At 34.9% G+C, this 20,943-nt stretch overlaps 2 protein-coding genes and 1 long non-coding RNA gene across 5 annotated transcripts; 1 reads left to right on the forward strand and 2 right to left on the reverse strand.

The window, feature by feature from the left end:
* Positions 1–1,341: 1,341 nt before the first annotated feature.
* LOC128216555 (tripartite motif-containing protein 66-like) lies at positions 1,342–2,456 on the reverse strand. 3 transcript variants are annotated; one of them, XR_008258084.1, is made up of 2 exons: positions 2,249–2,456; positions 1,342–1,759 (listed from the first exon to the last, which is right to left on the reverse strand). XR_008258084.1 is itself a non-coding variant. In XM_052923153.1 (2 exons), the coding sequence occupies exons 1-2, from the start codon at positions 2,226–2,228 to the stop codon at positions 1,399–1,401; spliced, it is 417 nt and encodes a 138-aa protein (XP_052779113.1). In that variant the 5' UTR covers positions 2,229–2,456; the 3' UTR covers positions 1,384–1,398. The 3 variants fall into 3 exon arrangements, 1 of the variants encoding a protein (XP_052779113.1); XR_008258083.1 differs by having other exon boundaries at positions 2,127–2,255; XM_052923153.1 differs by having other exon boundaries at positions 1,384–1,759; positions 2,173–2,456.
* Positions 2,457–6,743: 4,287 nt separating this feature from the next.
* On the reverse strand, positions 6,744–8,524 carry LOC128216557 (uncharacterized). Its single transcript, XR_008258086.1, has 3 exons — positions 8,441–8,524; positions 8,106–8,169; positions 6,744–7,306 (listed from the first exon to the last, which is right to left on the reverse strand). It is a non-coding gene; the product is annotated as an uncharacterized LOC128216557 (long non-coding RNA).
* A 4,165-nt stretch (positions 8,525–12,689) lies between these two features.
* LOC128216559 (uncharacterized) lies at positions 12,690–20,229 on the forward strand. Its single transcript, XM_052923154.1, has 5 exons — positions 12,690–12,826; positions 13,674–13,749; positions 14,339–14,470; positions 17,480–18,162; positions 19,214–20,229. The coding sequence occupies exons 1-5, from the start codon at positions 12,804–12,806 to the stop codon at positions 19,464–19,466; spliced, it is 1,167 nt and encodes a 388-aa protein (XP_052779114.1). The 5' UTR covers positions 12,690–12,803; the 3' UTR covers positions 19,467–20,229.
* The last annotated feature ends 714 nt before the right edge of the window (positions 20,230–20,943 follow it).

The raw sequence follows: 20,943 nt of genomic DNA on the forward strand, positions 1-20,943 counted from the left end.
AAGAAAGGCTTGGTTTAAAAATAACTTAGATTTCTTGCTATGACGATGTTTTGCGAATTCATTCATTTAACGACATACAGTTTGTATTCAGTATTCTATAAGTCGCAGAGAGTTTATATTCAGTATACCATAAGTCGCATACAGTTCAAATTCTGTATATTACCATAAGTCGCATAGAGTTTAAATTCAGTATACCATAAGTCGCATAGAGTTTAAATTCATTGTACCATAAGTCGCCGAACAACATTGGCAGTATTTGTAGTAAAGCTCATAACTCTTAGAATGTGTCGAGTTATGTCCCTTGACTATCTGAGAAATAATGAAGAGCATTAGAACCATTCGGAACTCCTCGGCCATTATCCATCGAAAACAACCTCGGATGTATGTCGGTACAGCAGTAGAAGTAGATCGTAAAAAATAAATAATAGTAAAAATGAATCGTTGTGTTTAGCGTGTATTTTGAATCACTAAGTTTTGTTTTGAATTGATTGTCAGTGAAACGTATTATTGCAAAGGCAATTAAGATTCCAAACAGAAAAGTCATTAAGTGTAACTTCTGAATTTAAAATACTACACTATCTACTTGCAAATTACTTAAATGTAAAGAATTCTGTCATTGTAAACCATCCATATACATCCGAGATTGTTTTTGATGGAAAATGGCCGAGGAGTTCCGAATGCGTTGGAACATAATTATTACGCATTATTATGTGATTTACAGCGTCATTTTATGTACGTGCACGACATATCATCTAGTCAAACCGCACAGCTAGAAATTTTGCCCAAATCATCGTGAATTAATAGGGAGTACTTAAGTATTTCTCAATATTTCTCCATTCGAATAAAGGTCTAATAATATAGGATCTGACACGAATAACGAGTCTTTATATCATGGTATACAGGGGCGGACCTGGATTCGACGTTAGATGGGGCGCTACTTAGGGGCGTAACTATTTTAGTTGCTCATCTCCCTCAGAACCGAAATCTATTTTGTTGGAAGTCCTGGCAGGGGGAAGGGAGTTTGGGGTATCCCCCCACCAAAAAAAAATAATAATAAAAGAAAAAATAATTTTAGTTCAAATTGTGCACTTTGGGGGTGTTTTATTATTTCAACTATATTGAAATGTAAAGAAAAAAATCTTGGACGATTTCAGAGGGGGTGGGTTTGCCCCCCCCCCCCCTCCCCGATCCGCAAGTGATATTTAATCAACGAGTTCAAAAAATGTGTTAGTAAGCAAGGCTTTGTTGACAGTGTTGACGAATAAAAAATATAGCATAGTCTAATAATACACATATGTAAAATACAATTTTGTTATGATTGTATAAACCGGAGAAAATTTTAAGCATGCTTAAACTATTGTTTGATCAGTATAAATACTGTGATTGTTTTATTTTAACTTAAATCGTCTTTGAAACATACCTATGATCCACGGCAACGCACACATGGCAACACAGCTGGTCATGGTCACCACAGATCAGCTTGAGCGCCTCCCCGGGGTGCCTCTCGCATCTCTCAAGGACGTCCACCGTCCCTGGTGCTGCTGCCCATTTCTTCACGTCCTTCCGGTCGAGTACCGAGTGTCTCTTGAATAGCTTGTTGTGAACTGGGACACAGTTTACGCAGTAACATTTCGTGCACTGATTACAGAAATATTGAGCTTCCGTGTTCAATCTATCTTCTTCGCATGGGGAACAGACGAAATCATGGGTGAAATCACAGCCCCTCTGAATGGAGGATTCAAACTTCGATGCCATAGTCCTGTAACATATAGGGTTTCATTTATAAATGTCCTTTCCCTGGCCTTCACTACCAACCAGGAAGTTTATTTTAATAAACAACTTATCGTCTCAAATCTATACAAACAAAAACATTGATATCTCAATTCTATACGAACATAAAACTTCTGTCGTAAACAATTTCGACACTATTTTCTTCACTAATTGTATCCTTTAAATAATATTTTTGATATAAAAACAAGAGTATAGGAAGTAATTGAAAATATTTCATGAGAGAAATCAACCTTACAATGATTGTTTATAACTTTACGTTTGAATAGAAGTTGAATGTCAGCGTGTTTTTTGTTTGCATAGATCTGAGACGTCAATCTTTTATAAAACGCTCTTACATGTAAATTCTATACAAACGTTAATTTTCTGTTAAATTGAATTCACGTTGGATGGACTGAGATGATTTTCATAGCGATGGTATTCACGTTTCTGCAATACATGTCATCAGATTGTTATTTACGTTTGTGTAAACAGTTCTCAAAAGGTAATTTTGGTAAGGATGGCACTGTTGTAAAGTTTTTGTGTCTTATAATATTGATTAAATCAATCAAAGTGTTCGCTTTAATAAATACACTTTCATTTTCTATGCCTTAAACGAAAGTAATAATACTTTGCGGCAAACGGTCCACTTTACGATAATTGTGTTTGCATGTAATCGAAGAGTATCGTTTGTATATAGTTTAACTATGGCGACTTATCTCTAGCCTACGTAATAGGTCATGTGACTGATTTTTGTGTACAGACTAAAACGCAGACAACATGGATAAATATTTATATAGTAACGCATACAACAAATGCAAAGAAGGGTTTCAACTTTGCATACAATATACACTAAGAAGGTGTTACGAAACGCATACAATATAGAATCAGAGCAAAATATTGAATTTAAAGTTTAAGTGTATTAAAATAAAGTTAAGTTTTAAGTTTATTATTGTATGACTTATATTAAAAAGAACACGTTAATGATGTAATTGATTGGGTATGATGTCTTTTGTTATTGTCTTAGGGAAAATACTTTCACCCCTTACACGTTGCATGTTCGGGGTCCGTACTTTTATCACTTCAAAGTTGCATTCACGGAGTCTTACTTTCATCCCTTACACGTTGCATGTACGGGGTTCGTTGTTGTATCCCTAATACGATGAATGTACGGGGTCCGTACTTTTATCCCTTATCATGACGTTGTTTATACAGGGTACTTTAATTCCGAACATTAGCCTGGGTGTACGGGATCCGGACGTCCATCCCAAACATGCTAGTGTACGGGGTCCGTACTTTCATCCCAAACATGCTAGTGTACGGGGTCCGTACTTTCATCTCAAACATGCTAGTGTACGGGATATGAACTTTCATCCCAAACATGCGTATGTACGGGTTCCGTACATCCATACTTATTTTGTCAACAAATGCTACGGATGAAATATGTTCTCTTGTTAACAAATACGTTAAAAAAAAGGATTTTTTATCATAGATATTGAAAACTCCATATATATTAACGGGTGCGGGTTCAGTGTACAAAAGTCCATACAGGTGGCGTTCCGTATACGTATTCGTGAATGGGGTCCGTACGCGTTTAGTTCAGAAGTTCAATTTTAAAGTAAACTCAACTAGTTTGTACACATTTAGTGTGAGCAATACATTCTGTACATACAGTTTATTGTTTATTACAAATGCATCAGACAAATGTTAAAGGGGGGACATAAATGAAATACTTATACAGGTAGATTAAAGGGACAAGACACCAGATAAAACCATTGTATGAAAAAAGAAAATTGTCAAAAGATTACATAAAATCGATATCGCTGTGTACAACGCATTGCATCTTTCTTACTGATGTATCACATCGCTAACGACACAATTTTGTTTTGTCTTTCGCAGTGTTTGCATTTTTTTCCAATGCGAAATTCACTGGGTTTGTCCCAGTGAATATAAAAATCGCGTCTGTTTATGCACCTATTCTAATCACGGGAATTTCACGTGCTAAATGTATACACTATAAACTGGGAAATCTGAATGCGCTATTTTTTAACCGGGTAAACGCAGCTGAGACAGCGATAATTATTTTTAGTAATGAAAAATAATGAATTATAGGCCTCAGTCCACTGCTTTCATATTTGAAAACAAATGAAATTAGATGGATCCCTGGTCAAATAGCCGTACAGATAAGCCAGAAGTGGCCCTTCTACGTATTTGAACAGATACAGAAATGGCGTTATGCGCCAATGGAGGGTCTTTCGGTAGGGCGAAAGCCTAGTTCTGGGATAGACCTCTACTAAATATAGCTATTGAAAAACCAAACCAACTTCGGAAAAAGTCAAACAATAAAACGAAAATATATGCGGATTTTGACTCTTCTTGTGTGCATCAATAGAGAAAATATATCCTAAAATGCTATACTATACAGTTTACCGAAACTAATTGAAATTGCTGATGTCACTTGTCTAAAAGCCAGTTATTGTCATATCACGGGGACTTTTTCCAGTTCCCGAAGATATGTCCCTAAATGATTATGACGCGTGTTTAGTGTATTGTCAGCAGTGTGATATACACGTCTGGCATTACGGGTCAATCGTTGTAATAACAAGACAAACGAACTTTATACACAACACAGAGTTGTAGGCAAAAGGGTTCATTATTTTGTTTATTCAAAAACAAAAACAAAATCGACAATTCGAATTCCGATTTTGACATTCGAATACCAAACGTTTAATCGAATATTCGAATATTTGTTCAATTGACATCTATTGACATAAAAAACATTTCTACATTTCTTTCCCCTTCCCCACACGCACCTAGCCTCCCGTCTAAAAACGACCATACGTTATAAATACTATATGTGTGCTTTTACTTTGTATGACAGAAATGAGAATACTGGGGAAAATTACCGGTTTGCCTTTATAAGCTTTGTTAAATTCTATAGCGTCTCTTTGGACCGCTGGCGCGTTCACGTCACAAACTGGGCATCTGACCTTCTGTAAGATGACATTTTAAATGTAAAGTCGGCGACGATTGCACAAGTGTCTCATAACAACCCGAGGCTTATTCTATAAGAGCTTGAAGGCCAATTCTCACGCAGAGGCCCGGCTTTGTCATGTTTTAACCCCTTAAACACATAAGTGTTACTTCTGTTTACCAATATAGTTCTTTTTAAAAAACACAACAATTCTAACTCTAGTTGTTTTTTTATAAGCTGTAAGCTTGACAATAAAACGCACTCTAGTCGGAAGAAAACAAAAAACAATGTTCTGTAATTACGTTTTTCTATCATTTTTTTTAAAAATAGTAATTTCCTGAAGATTCCCTTTAGTTGAGTTTGGTATAGGTTTTCTGATGTGAGGAATAAGGTATTTGTTAATATAAATATCATCATGAAACATCTGTTCTAGCGAAACGATATATATACATACATAATAAATTGACAAGTCAGCAAAACTTAATATCTCTGATTATTGTAAACTTGTATTGTCGTGTTGAAGTCAAATTGTGATAAATAGATTACACAATAAAACATTTTGATTCACTTAGTGTAACAATGCTGTTGATATGGGTTTTTTTAATATTTAGTCTTATTTTCTATACATATGTATAATAGTATGCATTGTCCACATTGCCCTTAGAATAGTTTGTAAATAAATCTTGAATCCTGTATGTGACGATAAATGTTTTTCAAATTCATTAAATACAAAAGTGTGGTAACTGATAATGATAGTGTTAGGGGAAGGTAATCCAGACTAAAAATACTACTTCAGATTAAAATCCCAAAGTATAGTTGTGTGTAACCTTTTTTTCTTTTGACAGTATGAAGGTTACACACCACCAGTGTTATTCCCTATATAATTCAATGTAAAATTATAATTTTTAGACAACATTTAAAGGCATTTCGAGCGAATGCAGGCTATGATAACCAGATATATTCTTAAAGAAAAAGCTTTTAATTAGCTTTTAAGCCAATAAAAAAGGGCTCAAGTTATTCCTAAGAAAAATTACTCCACTTGAAAAACAAACTCTGAAAATTGCACCGTCCGCCATGACAGTTCTTCAAAAATGACCTTTCAACTATAGGGCAACGGTTTATGCTTTAATCTCTACTCTAAATGATAAATCAAGCAAAAATAGATACTTAAGGTATAAAAGTTTCAGGAATAATGATAGTTTTGATTTACAGTGAATTGAGCAGGTGAAAACATGTCTATCAATCATAAGAACTTTTTTTATTGAGAATTTTCCACACAAGTACGGAAGTACATAAAACGTTATGGTGACGTCATTCCTGAAGCTCCTGTCAACTGAAATCTGAAATCCGGTATTTAAATTACTTTTTTGAAGAAATAGCTTGTGAATTTGCAAAATGGATATGTTTATTGATAAGAATTAAGGTATTTATTGGCAGTCTTAAGCCACAGAATACAAATGAAGAACATTTCATTTCATAGACAGTTTTTACATGTTTTTGAATTTTGTTATGAATGACGTCCAGGCTAACCATCATAAAAAAAGCCTGGACGGCATTTTAGAATGACTAGTGTCTAGTCCCTTTAAGGTTATTATGAATCATGGTCAAACAAAAGTGGTAAGGCTAAATACTCGTCAATATTTAAGCACATGATGGTCATGCATGTATTTATCTGTCATGGTAAACAAGCTATTTGTTCAACAAAACAAATGCGCATACAAGATTTACACAACGGTATTCAGCGCTAGAATACCACAAATTAAACAACATATAACAAACAGAAGTAAAATTGTTAACACTATCAATCACATGGCATACAAGCATACTCATTTAAAATTAAAAGACACAGTTAAACAACAAAATAATATAGGTTATTGTTAAGGAAATCATAACAAACATTAACTCTCACATACAAATTATTAAGCAGTAAACTTTATTAAACTTTCTTTTCTTTTTATGGGAAAAAAATCACCAGAATAAAGGCAAAAATAGTTCAAGACCTTTACTGGCTTTTGTCCTTTAAGGACTTTTCATGAATTTATGCAAGAATTTAATAGATATGGGTAAAGTAATATGCTTCAAAGGAGATTGGAAATATTGATAATACGAAGGTGGCTTTCTTTTGCTCGAATTTTTAAGTTTTAAAATATTTCAAAGCCCTTTTTTAAATAGTTGATTGTTTTTCATTTTTATGAAAATTTAAAATGTATTCACGTCGTTCAAATATTTCGAGTATTCCAAGGCCATGGACATTATGATTGATCGATTGAATATATGAGGAATATTAAAAGACTTTTCAATGGACTGGAGAAGAAAGTTCAAGATCATTTTTATTACCTGGGGAGAGAGTTCAAGGCTTTTTATGGACTGGTGGAAAGAATTTTATTTTATGCACTGGTGGAATGATTAAAGGTTTTTGATAACCCTGGGTTGATAATTTAAGGATTTTTGATGGACTGCAAGAAGAACTTGTAGGATTCGAAGACGCCATTGGGATCCTCCCACTGGGGATAGTGTCCTATCGCCGCGTCTAGTACAGTTATACTTGGGGATGGTACTACTTTCCTGTGGATATAAAAAGGAGATGACAGTTATACTCGCGGATGACACTACTTTCCTGAATAAATAAAAAAGAAGACAGGAATTATCGCGGATGGCACTACTTTCCTGTATATATAAAAAGCAGATGACAGTTATACTCGCGGATGGTACTTATACTTTCCTGTGAATATAAAAAGGCGATGACAGTAATACACGCGGATGTAACTACGTTCCTGAAGAAATCAAAAAGAAGACAGGAATACTAGCGGATGACACTACTTTCCTGTGAATATAAAAAGGAGATGACAGTTATACTCGCGGATGTCAACTTTCCTGTGAAAAAACAGTCACACTCAGGGATTTATTTTATGTCCTGTGGAAATAAAAAGAAAATCGCAGTAACACTCTGGAATTGAACTTATTTTCTGTGGAAATAAAAAAAGAAGACCGCAGTAACACTCTTGGATTGAACTACCGGTACTTTTCTGTGAAAATATTGGATTGAACTACTTTTCTGTAGAAATAAAAAGAAAATCGCAGAAACAGTCTGGGATTGAACTTCATTCCTGTGGAAATAAAAAGAAAATCGCAGTAACACTCTTGGATTGAACTACTTTTCTGTAGAAATAAAAAAAATCGCAGTAACACTCTTGGATTGAACTACTTTTCTGTGGAAGAAAAAGAATATCGCAGTAACACTCTGGTGTTGAACTTATTTTCTTTTTCGATTTTTTGCTCTTGTTTTTATGGGAATAAATTAAGCTAAATCATACATTAAATCAGTTTTATAACACAATAAAATATGTATGAAATGGTGTTTTACTTGTAATGATCAACGAAGGCGTATCCACTGTTAACTGGATCAGATGGCCCATAAATCATGTGAACTGAAATAAGAATATATATCATTAAATAATTAAAATAGTTTGCTGAGTATACAAAATAGAATCATTGTTTTTAGTCATTTTTGCCGAATGTCGGCCATCTTGAAAAATGGCCGCCAAATCGCATACTGCCTGGTCCTCGATTTTCATATATTTCTTTTAGTCTATAGTTTTCATGCTTTTAATTGTAACTTATTCACTCTTTCTTTAAAGTTTAATAATATCTTGCCAATAGAGTCATTCATTATGTACAAAATGATGTGAAGTTTATCACCTGGAAGTTTCGTTTCCAAAAGTGCACCGACCCATCTGTCCTTGTTTTCTTCCCGTTGGTTGAGATATGTTATCAATCTAAAATACAAAATGTCTTGTTAAATAAACTCATGCATCTCGACAAAACATTTAAGTGATATAAATTTAACTAATGAATTTGATTCCATGTTATAAATAAGTCATAATTTTCAAAGGCATCAAAAAAGTATTTGTTTTCGGTTTACCGACCTACTCTCAATGTTTGCACCTAATGTTTGTTTTTTAAATTGACTTTACGCGACTAGGCGGATGAATTCACATGATTCGGACAAAAATATAAAAAGAATCGGCACTTATTAAAGCAAGAGTTAATGGCCTTGTTTCACATATGCACGTTCTCACTGGTAATTTGTATACTAAGCATCATGTTAAAATCTTGAATGGTTATTAACCTACAGCTAATTTCAATTCTTTGCATGACTTTTTCATATTTTCAAGAGCAACCAAACTACTTAAGCCTTCTACAATTGCGTTGTTTTGTTTTTGTCATTAGTAGCATGTACGCAAAGTTCTATGTGAAAACTGTAAATGCTAAACATCTTTTATTGTGTTATAATAACCGATTTATTATTAATTATTTTTATTCACATTTAAGGCGCACAATAAAGGCTGACGTATTTTTAAAAAATAGTTTTGAAGCATTTTCATGTTAAACTCATTTGAATTAAATGATAAACACAAAAAATCGCATATGATTTTTGGTGCAGATAACAAAATATTAGCCTTACTAAATGAGGTTTTGGAATTCATAGCTACGCAGCCACAAATTCCACAGTTAGAAAAGGCGCCAAAAAATCGCTAATATATTTTTATCTGTATATGAATCATATAACTGTGATCTACGCTTTCATTTTGCAGGAAAGTAGTGACATATCAGAGTATTACTGTGGTCTACTTTTTTTATTTTTAACAGGAAAGTAGTGCCATTCCCGATAATAACTAGGGTCTACTTCTTATTTTAACTTGAAAGTATTGCCATCCTGGATTATTACTGAGATCTACTTTTATTTCCACAGGAAAATAGTGCCATCCGCGGGTATAACTGTGATCTACGCTTTCAATTCGCAGGAAAGTAGTGCCATCCGCGGTATAACTGTAATCTACGCTTTCATTTGCAGGAAAGTAGTGCCATCCCCGAGTATTACTGTACTAGACGCAGCGATAGGACACTACCCGCAGTGGGAGGATCCGAATGCCGTCTTCGAATCATACAAGTCCTTCTTACAGTCCATCAAAAAGACTTAAATTCCCACTTCAGGTCCATCATAAACCTTGAAATCATTCCACCAGTGCATAAAACGCCTTGAAATTAATCAACCAGGCCATTTAGGATAATTGAAATCATTATATCAGTCCATCAAAACGCATTGAAATAAAATTTAATAAATCAATCAGTCTATCAAAAAGCATTGAATCATTCCCTCCAGTCCATCATACGCATTGAAATCACCTAACCAGTCCATTTAGACACGTTAAAATCAATCCACTAGTTCATTAAAGATGCACTTTTACACCCAACTAAGTTTTACCACGTTTAATACAATTGTTTTAATTTACCAAAAAGGATTAATTAATGTCAAAAGAATGGTTCATATGAAGGATACTTTGTTTAATTTGAAAGAACGGTGCAGAAAACACGGTATTTCTACCTTATGAAACAATGCTAGATCGCAGTAAATCTTTTAGCATTCACCAATCATTTAATATTTTTGCGTTTTCAGCTTTTGAATACACGGTTATAAACTTGTTACCAGTAATTAATATTTTCATGTATGCATCATCTAGTAATAAGTTGAAGGTTTATTACTCAGAATTTATGTTTTTTTATACATGTGTATGTATTGATTTTAAATGAGAGTGTCATTTTAAGAATCATTGTCAAAGACAACGCATTGCAACAACCAACCAGTCCATTAAGAAGCATTTACTATCCCCCCACTCCATCAAAATGTCTTGAAACATTTTGGCATGCTCATTTGTAAGCCTTCTAATACTTACCTTATTCTAAAAATATAATAACGACAGGAATCATTAAAACATCTTAACATTATTACTTGAGTTTCCAATTACTTTTGTTTTTTTTAGGTTAAATTTCTATAAATAAAGGTGATCAAATACAGTGTAAGAAGTGTTCCCAATGGTATCATAATCATTGTGTAAAAGCACCAGTGGATATATCACATGTAGACGTTGAATTCATTATATCCAAACTGTTCTATATTACACTCACTCACTCACTCACTCACTCACTCACTCACTCACTCACTCATCACTCACTCACTCACTCACTCACTCACACTCACTCACTCACTCACTCACTCACTCACTCACTCACTCACTCTTTCACTCACTCTTTCACTCGCTCGCTCGCTCGCTCACTCACTCACTCACTCACTCACTCACTCACTCACTCACTCACTCACTCACTCACTCACTCACTCACTCACTCACTCACTCACTCACTCACTCACTCACTCACTCACTCACTCACCAACCCAACCACCCACCCACGCACCCAAACGCACGCACGCACGCACGCACCTACCCACCCACCCAAAAAAAACTTATAATTTCAATAATATTTTTTTCCTTCTTTGTCTATATGGTCAGCAATTGGTCAGCAAATCTCCTCTTTTTCTATATCGTCAGCTAATAGGTCAGCACTTTTGCACGACCACTCAATATCGGGTGGTGCTAAAAGCTGTTACCCGGTATCCGGTATCGCCCGGTGTCCGGTACCACTTGTCGATACCGGATTGAGTGCTACCGCAATGTTATCAGATGACTAATCTCATTATGACATGACCCGCTTTTGTATTGCCTTCTGAAGGTATTATTATCGGATAATGATCTTTGATGTTGGCGGTATGCTTGATTGATCTATTGTATCTTGATTGTATTTTTTGAGTTATAAACAACCATTTAAAATCGTTTACTGTCATATTTTTGAATTGCAAGATAGGCAAACTAGCGACAATAACAAATAATAGCGAACTCTCACACAAAATGCATAGGTAATTGCACGGAAAAAGATGTGCACAACGCATGTTTAATTATTGTTATAATTTAAACACGCATGATTGATATAAGTTCGTAAGCATATAATGAAAATATCAACAAACACAAAAAACATAGGTAATTGCACAAACCATTATGTGCCAAACGCATTTTCAATCAATGTTATAATTTAAACATGCATCACGAGACCATCGGTGGACATTGGATAACGGGCCTATCGATACCGGGATTTCTGAAGATAGTATTTTATTATCCGTTACCGATTGTGATGTAAATCCCGTATGTATAATGTTTATACAAGAATTGGATATGTATTAGTCAGACAATGATATTGTCACATCTGAAAGTGTCAACTTTAAAAGGCACTGGACCAATAAACAGATACACAGGAAATTGACCCCATGCCATGAGACAAGTGCAATAAACAAGGGGAAATATCTTGCTGCTCATGCTTGAAGTTAACATATAATAAGAAATGTATACTAAAAAAACATGTTTTAAAGGCTTGACAGACAACAAAATTGGAATTTTCTTTTTTTTACGATTTTTCATACATATAAGATTTAAACCTACCGAGAAAAAAAGAATAAGCACGTCGGCGTTTTGAAGATCAACACTGGATGTTAATTCAAATGAATTATTTCTATTCAAATATCACAATAAAAACCAAAAGTCATTTATTATCAAATTATAATGTATTATATTCAAGATTTACAACTTGTTAAAATTGTGAATATTAAGGGGACTGTCAACATATTAATACAGGTTAATCATACTATTCTTCGTTCATCAAACTAACTATTATGTTGTATTTGTGTAACATAATCAACGATTCAAGATTCAAACATATTTATTAAGAAACGTAAACATATTTTTTCTTAAATTACATGATAAGTTAAATTTAGATTATATATCATGTGACATAGTAATAATTATTTCTAATCATGATTAATTGCATATTAATTAAGCATATTTAAGTGAAAGAAAAACAAAATAAACATGCATGCATAAATAACAATTTTAAAGGCCATGGTTGATTGTTGGGGACATTGATACCGGGCCTATCGATACCGGAATTTCTTAAGGGATTATTATATTACCCGGTACCGTTTTTGACGAAAAACCCGGTATCAACATAATCTGGTAGATATCATAAACAGTCATACCGGCTTTTCTCAATATCGACACCGGGTCTCGGCTTTTAGCACCACCCTCAATATCATTCAATTTCGCGACTATTTATTTTCATCATCTGTCAGGATGCTTAGCAATAAGTATAATCCACTGCGGGTCCGTGGTCTGGTGGTATGAAAATTGACTCTCAACCCAGGTAAAAAATAACCATCTGCCTGTAGTGTGGTAACCACAAAAATCGTGTTATTGACGATACCATGTAAGGGAACTTTTTTAATATTTGGACATTTATTATGTTTCCTTAACGAAGAGTTGCCAAAACCAAAAATACTCTGAAGTACTGGCTTTTTTTAAATGGAATAGTACTTATGGGAGAAACTCACAGGGCAGGTTGCTGTCTAGCTACACTAATGAGAGATCAGGGATACATTTTTATTACTTTGAGTTTGACATTTCTTTTGTTGCTCTGTAACGTCTCAAGTCTGCCATAGTGATAAAATTGTCAAAAGACTGGTTGATAGCTATTTAGGTGGACTAGGCTACAGTCATGCCACTCTACTCTAGTCATGCTTCTTCCAGTGTTGGTATTGGCAGACTTGTTGCATTCATCGCCTTTGTCATTCACTCCAGTTTTTATCGATATTCTTAAGCCTTTCAAAGTTAAAAGAGTTAAAAGTTGGATATCGGTCACTCTATTAACCCTTTTGATCGATGTTTCTACCCAAAATATCAAAAAATCAATACTTATATCAGTCATGACGTAAAAAAGGACTGTTGACAAGGTAAAAAAGGACTGATGCTTGTCAACGTATGCCTGTTATGTGGTTATAGCTACAATAATGAGCCTTCAGGGATACTTTTTTATATTTTGACATTAGATATAAATATATACATGGATGTACATTGAGATTGCACATAACTTTTTATTTAACTTGTGGTAACTCTTAATTTGTTATCATTCACCATTTCTGTGTAATGAGGTATACTCATCACTACCCAAGAGAAAGTAAGCAACGCTGACAGGATATTCTGATTTTTTTCAGACTTGAGTCCAATATGTCACTACTGTCTGGAGCAAAATCTGGACCGAGTTTTCAAGTGTATAAAACATTAGTGAAGGTATTTCACTTGTTATTTTCAATTAATTGAGATATATATATATAAATGCATAACTATATAATTGCTAATTTCTCAATGTATGACAACTAATATCACATTGTTTTAAACTTTTAATCTTGTATTTATATACCAATCGGACCCCCACCCCCACCCCCCTCCTTTTGGTCCTGGGAATAGTGGGGACTTTTGGTCCAGCCAATCCCAGGTAAACCTCGCCCTGCGTGGACAAACTGCTGGTCAAATCTCCGCCAAATGCCCCTGCACCCCAGGGACATCCTAGCTAAGGCCCATTCCTTGCTATTTTTTGCGCACCCCCCCCACCACATTCACTTGGCAATGCAGTGCCACCTGGAAGATAATAACATGGCCCATTTCCCCCTTTATCCGTGGTATACCCCGATCCTGGGGGGGGGGGGGCATGGTTGCTATTGACTGGTGCATGAGTGGAAACAAATAACTTCTTTGTTTCCCTAATTTCAAATTTACATGAGTGGTCTTTTAATACGTAATTAATTCAGCTGGGCAATACAACTATATAACATTGATAAAACGCTTGTTTGACTTTATATTTCTTTTCATGTTTCTCCAGTTTGTTAGAAGCTGTCGAAATGAAGCGTATGATCGATACCCACTGTTGTTTTACGAACAGTTCCAAACTTCAAAGGACAGACATTTCAGCTACATGCTGCAGAAATTGCGACCCAGAAGAAGAACATCCCAGGTATATGTTCACTAGAGGGTGTGTGAAATATTATGTTAGATAATAAGTATCTTCAGTGGTCGAGAGTGTAAGATAGGTTCATCCCAACCCGAGCATAGGTTTTTTTTACAAAAAAGATGTTTACTGATTTTCCGAGAACACCCTTTTGAAAGAGTTGGTATGAACTATTTTACACAAGCGGCCATGGTAGATGTTTTTATTCCCATCTCAGTTAAACTAAATACCGTTTAGCAAAAATGTATTTTTATGCTGGAACTCTTTTTTGTGTTACAAGTGAAGAAAAGGTTGTTCCATGTGGATATTTTTTATCTTTGCCCTTGGGCAAGGTAAGGATATCCAGCAAAAACATTTGGATCTACTTATATAGAAATATATAGGGCTTACATTTTTTCAGCTCCCCTTGAAACTTTTTTCCCAATATTTATAAGCAAGTTCCATCCCTCTGAGATATTTGCAGAGTTCTGTACCTTGATCTACTGATAAAAACAGACAAGCATGGACATCCTATCTTTTGAAGTTAAGCAGTTTGATGACTATCCCCCTCTGTCATAAATTTAACATTTAAATCAATTTTTCATAAAACTTGTCAACATTTAAATGCAAAAGTTTGTTTTTCTATAAACATAAATCCCAATTGATGCAAGTTTTCATTTTTTCTTTCTTTAATTTCAACATTTTAATCCTATCTTCATGACTTTTGTTCAGAATATTTGAATCTGAGACAATATTCTACCATTATTTCTACTCCATAGACAATTAATGAAAGTAACAAGCAATTTTTAATTACTGCCCACTAACTATATAATCTTTAAAAAAAATCCATTGTCAAATAAAAAATCTATTTTACTATTATATGGTGTACCGAATTGCCTCATATCCAAAAATATTTTGAAGGCGACTATAAATTAATTTCTAGATTTTCATCCCCGCCCCCTGCTCTTTTTATTCGCCGCTTTTTAGTTTTATTGACTCAAATAAAAGATGTTGAACTCAGTCTTTTTTGCATACCTGTCTGGTACTGTCTGGAAGTGGTGTTTATTCGTACCTACGGTTCAATTAAGGAATGAATTGCGGGGTTGATGTCATTATCGGGGTATGAACGCAATTGGGTTGGTCAATGTGTGTGTAGTCCGAAGGACTCCACGCGTACTTTGACCAACCCAATTGCGTTCATATCCCCGATAATGACATCAACCCCGCAAAAGCAGGACTAAAATTTTAATTGGTCCTTTAAATACCAACACGGTCCTGCAATGCAAATTGTGTTGCATGACCTCAAGGCCTGCAATGTCATAAAGACTTATATTAAGACTGATATTACTTCTCCCCCATTCATGGGGAGACATATCGTTTTGGTCCTGTTCTTCATTCCATCAGTCCGTATGTCACACTTTGTTTCCCCTCTATAACGTAGTAGAATGCTTTGACCCAGGAGCTTCAAACTTGTTATGGAGGTTGGTCATGACCAGTAGATAACCCCTATTGGTTATGAGATCAGTAGGTCAATGGTTGCCGTTACCAACAGGTTAAAAAAATATTTTTTTGGTGGGGACCATAAGCTGGAAGATGGTTTTCCTTCTTTTATAAGCTAAAGAATGCTTGCTACCAGGAACTTCATACTTGGTATGCCAGCTGTTCATGACTAGTAGATGACCCTTATTGATTATGCGATCAGTAGGTCAACGTCCAAGGTTGTGATGACATAAGCTGAAAAATGTTTTCAGCTCACTCTAAAGAATGCTTGTACCAAGGAACTTCATACTTGGTATGCCAGTTGGTCATGACCAGTAGATGACCCCTATTGGTTATCAGATCAGTAGGTTGATGGTCAAGGTTGCTGTTACCTTCAGGTAAAATATGATTTTTAGGCGTTGATCATAAGCTGAATAATCAGGTTTCCGCTTTATTATATCCTGAAGAATACTTGCACCAAGCAACTTCATACTTGGTATGCCAGTTGGTCATGACTTGTAGATGACTCTTATTGATTTTGAGATCAGTTAAACAAGATGGTACTTCTTACATCCATTAATTTTAAGCTCGACTATTCGAAGAATAAGAAAGGAGAGCTATCCTAGTCACCCGAGCGTCGGGGTCGACGTCGGCGTAACCACTTATGTTAAAGTTTTTGTAAGAGTTTTTGTACCACCTCAAATATTTTCAAAGTCCATTGAAATATGGCTTTGAAACTTAGCACACTTGTTCACCATCATGCCCCCAACCTGTACACAGGAGGACATAACTCTATCAAGCATTTTGACATGATTATGCCCCTTTTTCTACGTAGAATTTATGTAAAAGTTTGCGTACAACCTCAAATATTTTCAAAGTCCATTGACATCTGGCTTTGAAACTTTGCACACTTGTTTACCATCATGCCCCCAACCTGTACACAGGAGGAGGTAACTTTATCAAGCATTTTAACAAAATTATGCCCCTTTTTCTACTTAGGATTTACGTTAAAGTTTGCGAACCACCTCAAATATTTTCAAAGTCCATTGACATCTGGCTTTGAAACTTAGCAGGTTTGTTCACCATTATGCCCCCAACCTGTACACAGGAGGAGGTAACTCTATTATGCATTTTGACAAAATTAAGCCCCTTTTACGACTTAGAATTTACATTAAAGTTTGCTTACCACAAATATTTTCAAATTAAATTTATGTAAATTTCTCAGCACATTAGATTGAAATCTAATTTAACAGTGATCCTTGCATGTTTCGCCAAAACTTTTCAATCCATACACCAAAAAGCGGCAGAATAGTCGAGCGCGCTGTCTCTGTGACAGCTCTTGTTAATATTTATAGGATCATTGATCTCATGCAGTAGATATTCACTATTGAATAGGGGTGAATAGGTCAAACAAGGTCACTATAGGTTTGTCCCAAGTTCAAAATTACCAATTTCATGTCCATCAACGATTATTTTTCAGCTACGACCACACAATGGGGGAGGCAAGCACTTTTACAATCCAACATTTTAGTTATGAATTTCATTATATATTTTTAGATGCCCAAATATATGAGACCAGAAGATTGGTATGCGCTGAGAAACCTGGATCCAAATGCCAGCAGCTTGCTTTACAAGTCAATCAAACAAGAGGAAGAGATTCTTGAAAGAATTAAACTCGGACACATCCAAAATGACGAAGAGTTTGTAAAAGCTACCGAGAGTGAGACTTCATTACAAAATCCATTTTATCTGGATTTTGAGGATAACACTTCACGTCAACTGTCAGCGAATGTTTGGAATGACAGATTAGCGAATTGTTTTGGAAAAAATGTCGTAGTGAATTGTCAAGGGATTAACTCATTTCGTGAACATATATCAGTTAATAGCATTTGCCGAAATGCTTTTAACAACTATTCAACAAACATTTATACTGATATGAACAGAAGTCATAAATGTCCTTTGAATTTGCACTTTGTATGTCAGAAAAATATTAACATTGGACAATCGGAAAAGGACTTTCCTTCATCAAATTTTCATCATGTACATCAGGAAAGAGAAATTTTTCCACGGGAAAAGTTGGTCTTCATTTCGAACTCTTCACCCAATGTGTATGAAAATAACACGGACGATATTCCTGTGATATTCAACTTCGGTTTAGAAATTCGGCAAGATCTTGTGTTAGAATACGCCATGAGAAATAACATTAGGCATGCCACATTGCCGATATCAAAGTTTGTAATGTAAGTCACCTCTTTCATTTGATTTGATAAACATGTTTGTTTTTCTTTACTGAAAGTAGCGCCAAAATAGACCAGATTCATTTCATAGTTACAAATATATCTATTTTCATAGTTTGGTCTAAAAATCGTTATCGTAAAAATTAGAAAAAAATGACCCCCATCCTGAAATCAAAAAATGTCCCTTTTGCATAACTGAAAAACTTAATACGTAAATATATTGCCATGTACGCTTGTTATTGCAGAATATAAAAATATCTTTATTTAAAGAGGAAGGTTTAAAAATAAAAAAAATAAAAAAATACCCCTCCACAGCATTGACATTTTATGGCATTTCTAAATTTTTCCATGCGGTTTCCTATCAGGGCGGCAATTGGGGGTATCAATCACATTCAGTGAAATATAGAAACAATTTTGCTGAGAAACTATCAGATCACAAGTTAAAAATCGTTTGAAAATTGGTGATTAATGGCTAAAAGCGTGACTAGCGCTTTAAGAAAAAATATTTTTTTGGCATTTTCCAACAGATCTGTTCTATTGTGAGTTATCTTAATACATGTATATGATTGAATTGAAGGCATAGATGTCAAATTGAGCTGATTCTGAGACAAAAAATACAAAAGTCAAATCGGTCGATCTGTGAGAGTGCAGCTTTTACTGTTACTATAATGTGTGCAAGACTCTAAATACCTCATGAACTGTGTGAAGTGCTATAAATATTGAACAATACTTTTTAGTTTTAACATTATATATTTTACAACGATTGTGTAGAAAGTTATGATAAGTTATGATAATTTAAACAAAGTCACTCTCGTTGGCACAATGTTGCGCGAGAGTTTGGTCTTGTGTTGTACGGAAAATTGGAGTGACCAGAGAAAACCAATTGTCCGGCTTGGTGACCACTAACCAAACTCACATGTGCCCAGGCTGGGATTTGAACACAGGTCGCCTTGGTGAGAAGAGAGTGCGTAAACCACTACGCTAACCAGTCAACCACGTAGAAAACTTTTTGCTTTATACACATGTAATTGTATATGTGTTTATGCATTTTCAGGTTGACAAATAATCCTAACAGAGATGAGATAGTCGTAACACCAGTTCAACAGTTGGAGATTCTACGGGACGTCGAAGCTGGTATTGACTGGGAAACGGCTATTTTCAACAACCTACTGTACCCTTCACAAAGACTTGTTAGAACTTCAAAAGCGTACCAAGCCATTCGCAAGAATCGACATGCCGATTATTATTTACCGATTCATGATTTGGTGATGGATACTTTATTGAAGGCGAAGAAAAAGAAATGTTAAGGAACAAATATTTACAATAAAGCATGTGTGGCAATTGCAAAACACATGAGCCGATTATTTGGTTGCAGAAATACTTGTGTGTTATTATACCTATAGAACAATTTAAAAAACAAAACAATTGACTGGATTGTACATTGCATTGTCTTGAATATAGATATGCTGTTTATAATAAACAGACAAACAGTGTTGGAACGTATAAACTTCTTGTTATGACATAAACTACCTGTTATGACATTAAATCCCAGCTTCATAAAGTGATGTAGGGACTACATAGGAATTGTGTGCATGATCATGTTCGTTCGTCCGTCCATCTGTTTCTTTTTGTCCGTTCCATATCTTTCTCATTCAAGGTCAGATTTTCAATTAATTTGGCATGGTGATCACCGTAGCAATAGGATGTGTTGTGCACAAGACCGGTGTTCCTTCTTTAAGGTCAAGGTCACAGCAATGTTCTGAACTTAGTGTGTATTACGGTCCGTCCAGTTTTCATCCACTCCATATCTTTCTAGGCTTCCAAGGTCAGAGTTTTAAATGATTTGGCAGAAGTTACCACCATAGCATGAAGATGTGTCGCTCACTTGATTTTCCCTTCTTCAAGGTCAAGGTCACAGCAATGTTCTGAACTTAGTGTGTCCGTCGGTCTGTCCTGTTTTCATCCACTCCATATCTTTCTTAGTCATGGTTGGATTTCAAAATATGTTGCAGAAGTAACAGTACGGCAGAAACACGAGGACGAATCATGCACAAGACTTGTTTCCGTACTTTCAAGGTCAAGGTCTCAGCAAGCTTTGAACTTAGTATGTCTCGCTCTATAAGCCTAACTGATAAAAAATAGTGTCCTGTCCATATATATCTTTCTCATTCATGGTCAGATTTTAAAATAATTTGGCAGTAGTGACTACAATAGGATGAGGATGGGTTGAAGACAGGATTTCCTAATTTAAGGTCAAGGTCACAGCAACCTTCTGAACTGAGTATGTTTTGCTATATAAGCCTTACTGATAATAGTTGTGTCCCTACCATATCTTTGTCATACATCATATTTTAAAATCATTAATCACATTCTGTGATAGCTCTAGTTTGCTCAAAGAATATTGACCTTGGAATATGAAAGAATATTGACCTTGGAATATGAAAGAATATTGATCTTGGAATATGAAAGAATATTGAACTTGGATTATAAAGGAATATTGACCTTGGATTATGAAAGAATATTGACCTTGTATTATGAAAGAATATTGACCTTGGATTATGAAAGAATATTGACCTTGGATTATGAAAGAATATTGACCTTGGATTATGAAAGAATATTGACCTTGTATTATGAAAGAATATTGACCTTGGATTATGAAAGAATATTGACCTTGGATTATGAAAGAATATTGACGTTGAATTATTAAAGCATGTTGACCTTGTATTATGAAATAATATTGACCTAGGAATATGAAATAATATTGTCCTAGGAATATGAAATAAT

The sequence above is a fragment of the Mya arenaria genome, chromosome 14 (genome assembly GCF_026914265.1).
Source record: "Mya arenaria isolate MELC-2E11 chromosome 14, ASM2691426v1".
Lineage (NCBI taxonomy): Eukaryota > Metazoa > Mollusca > Bivalvia > Myida > Myidae > Mya > Mya arenaria.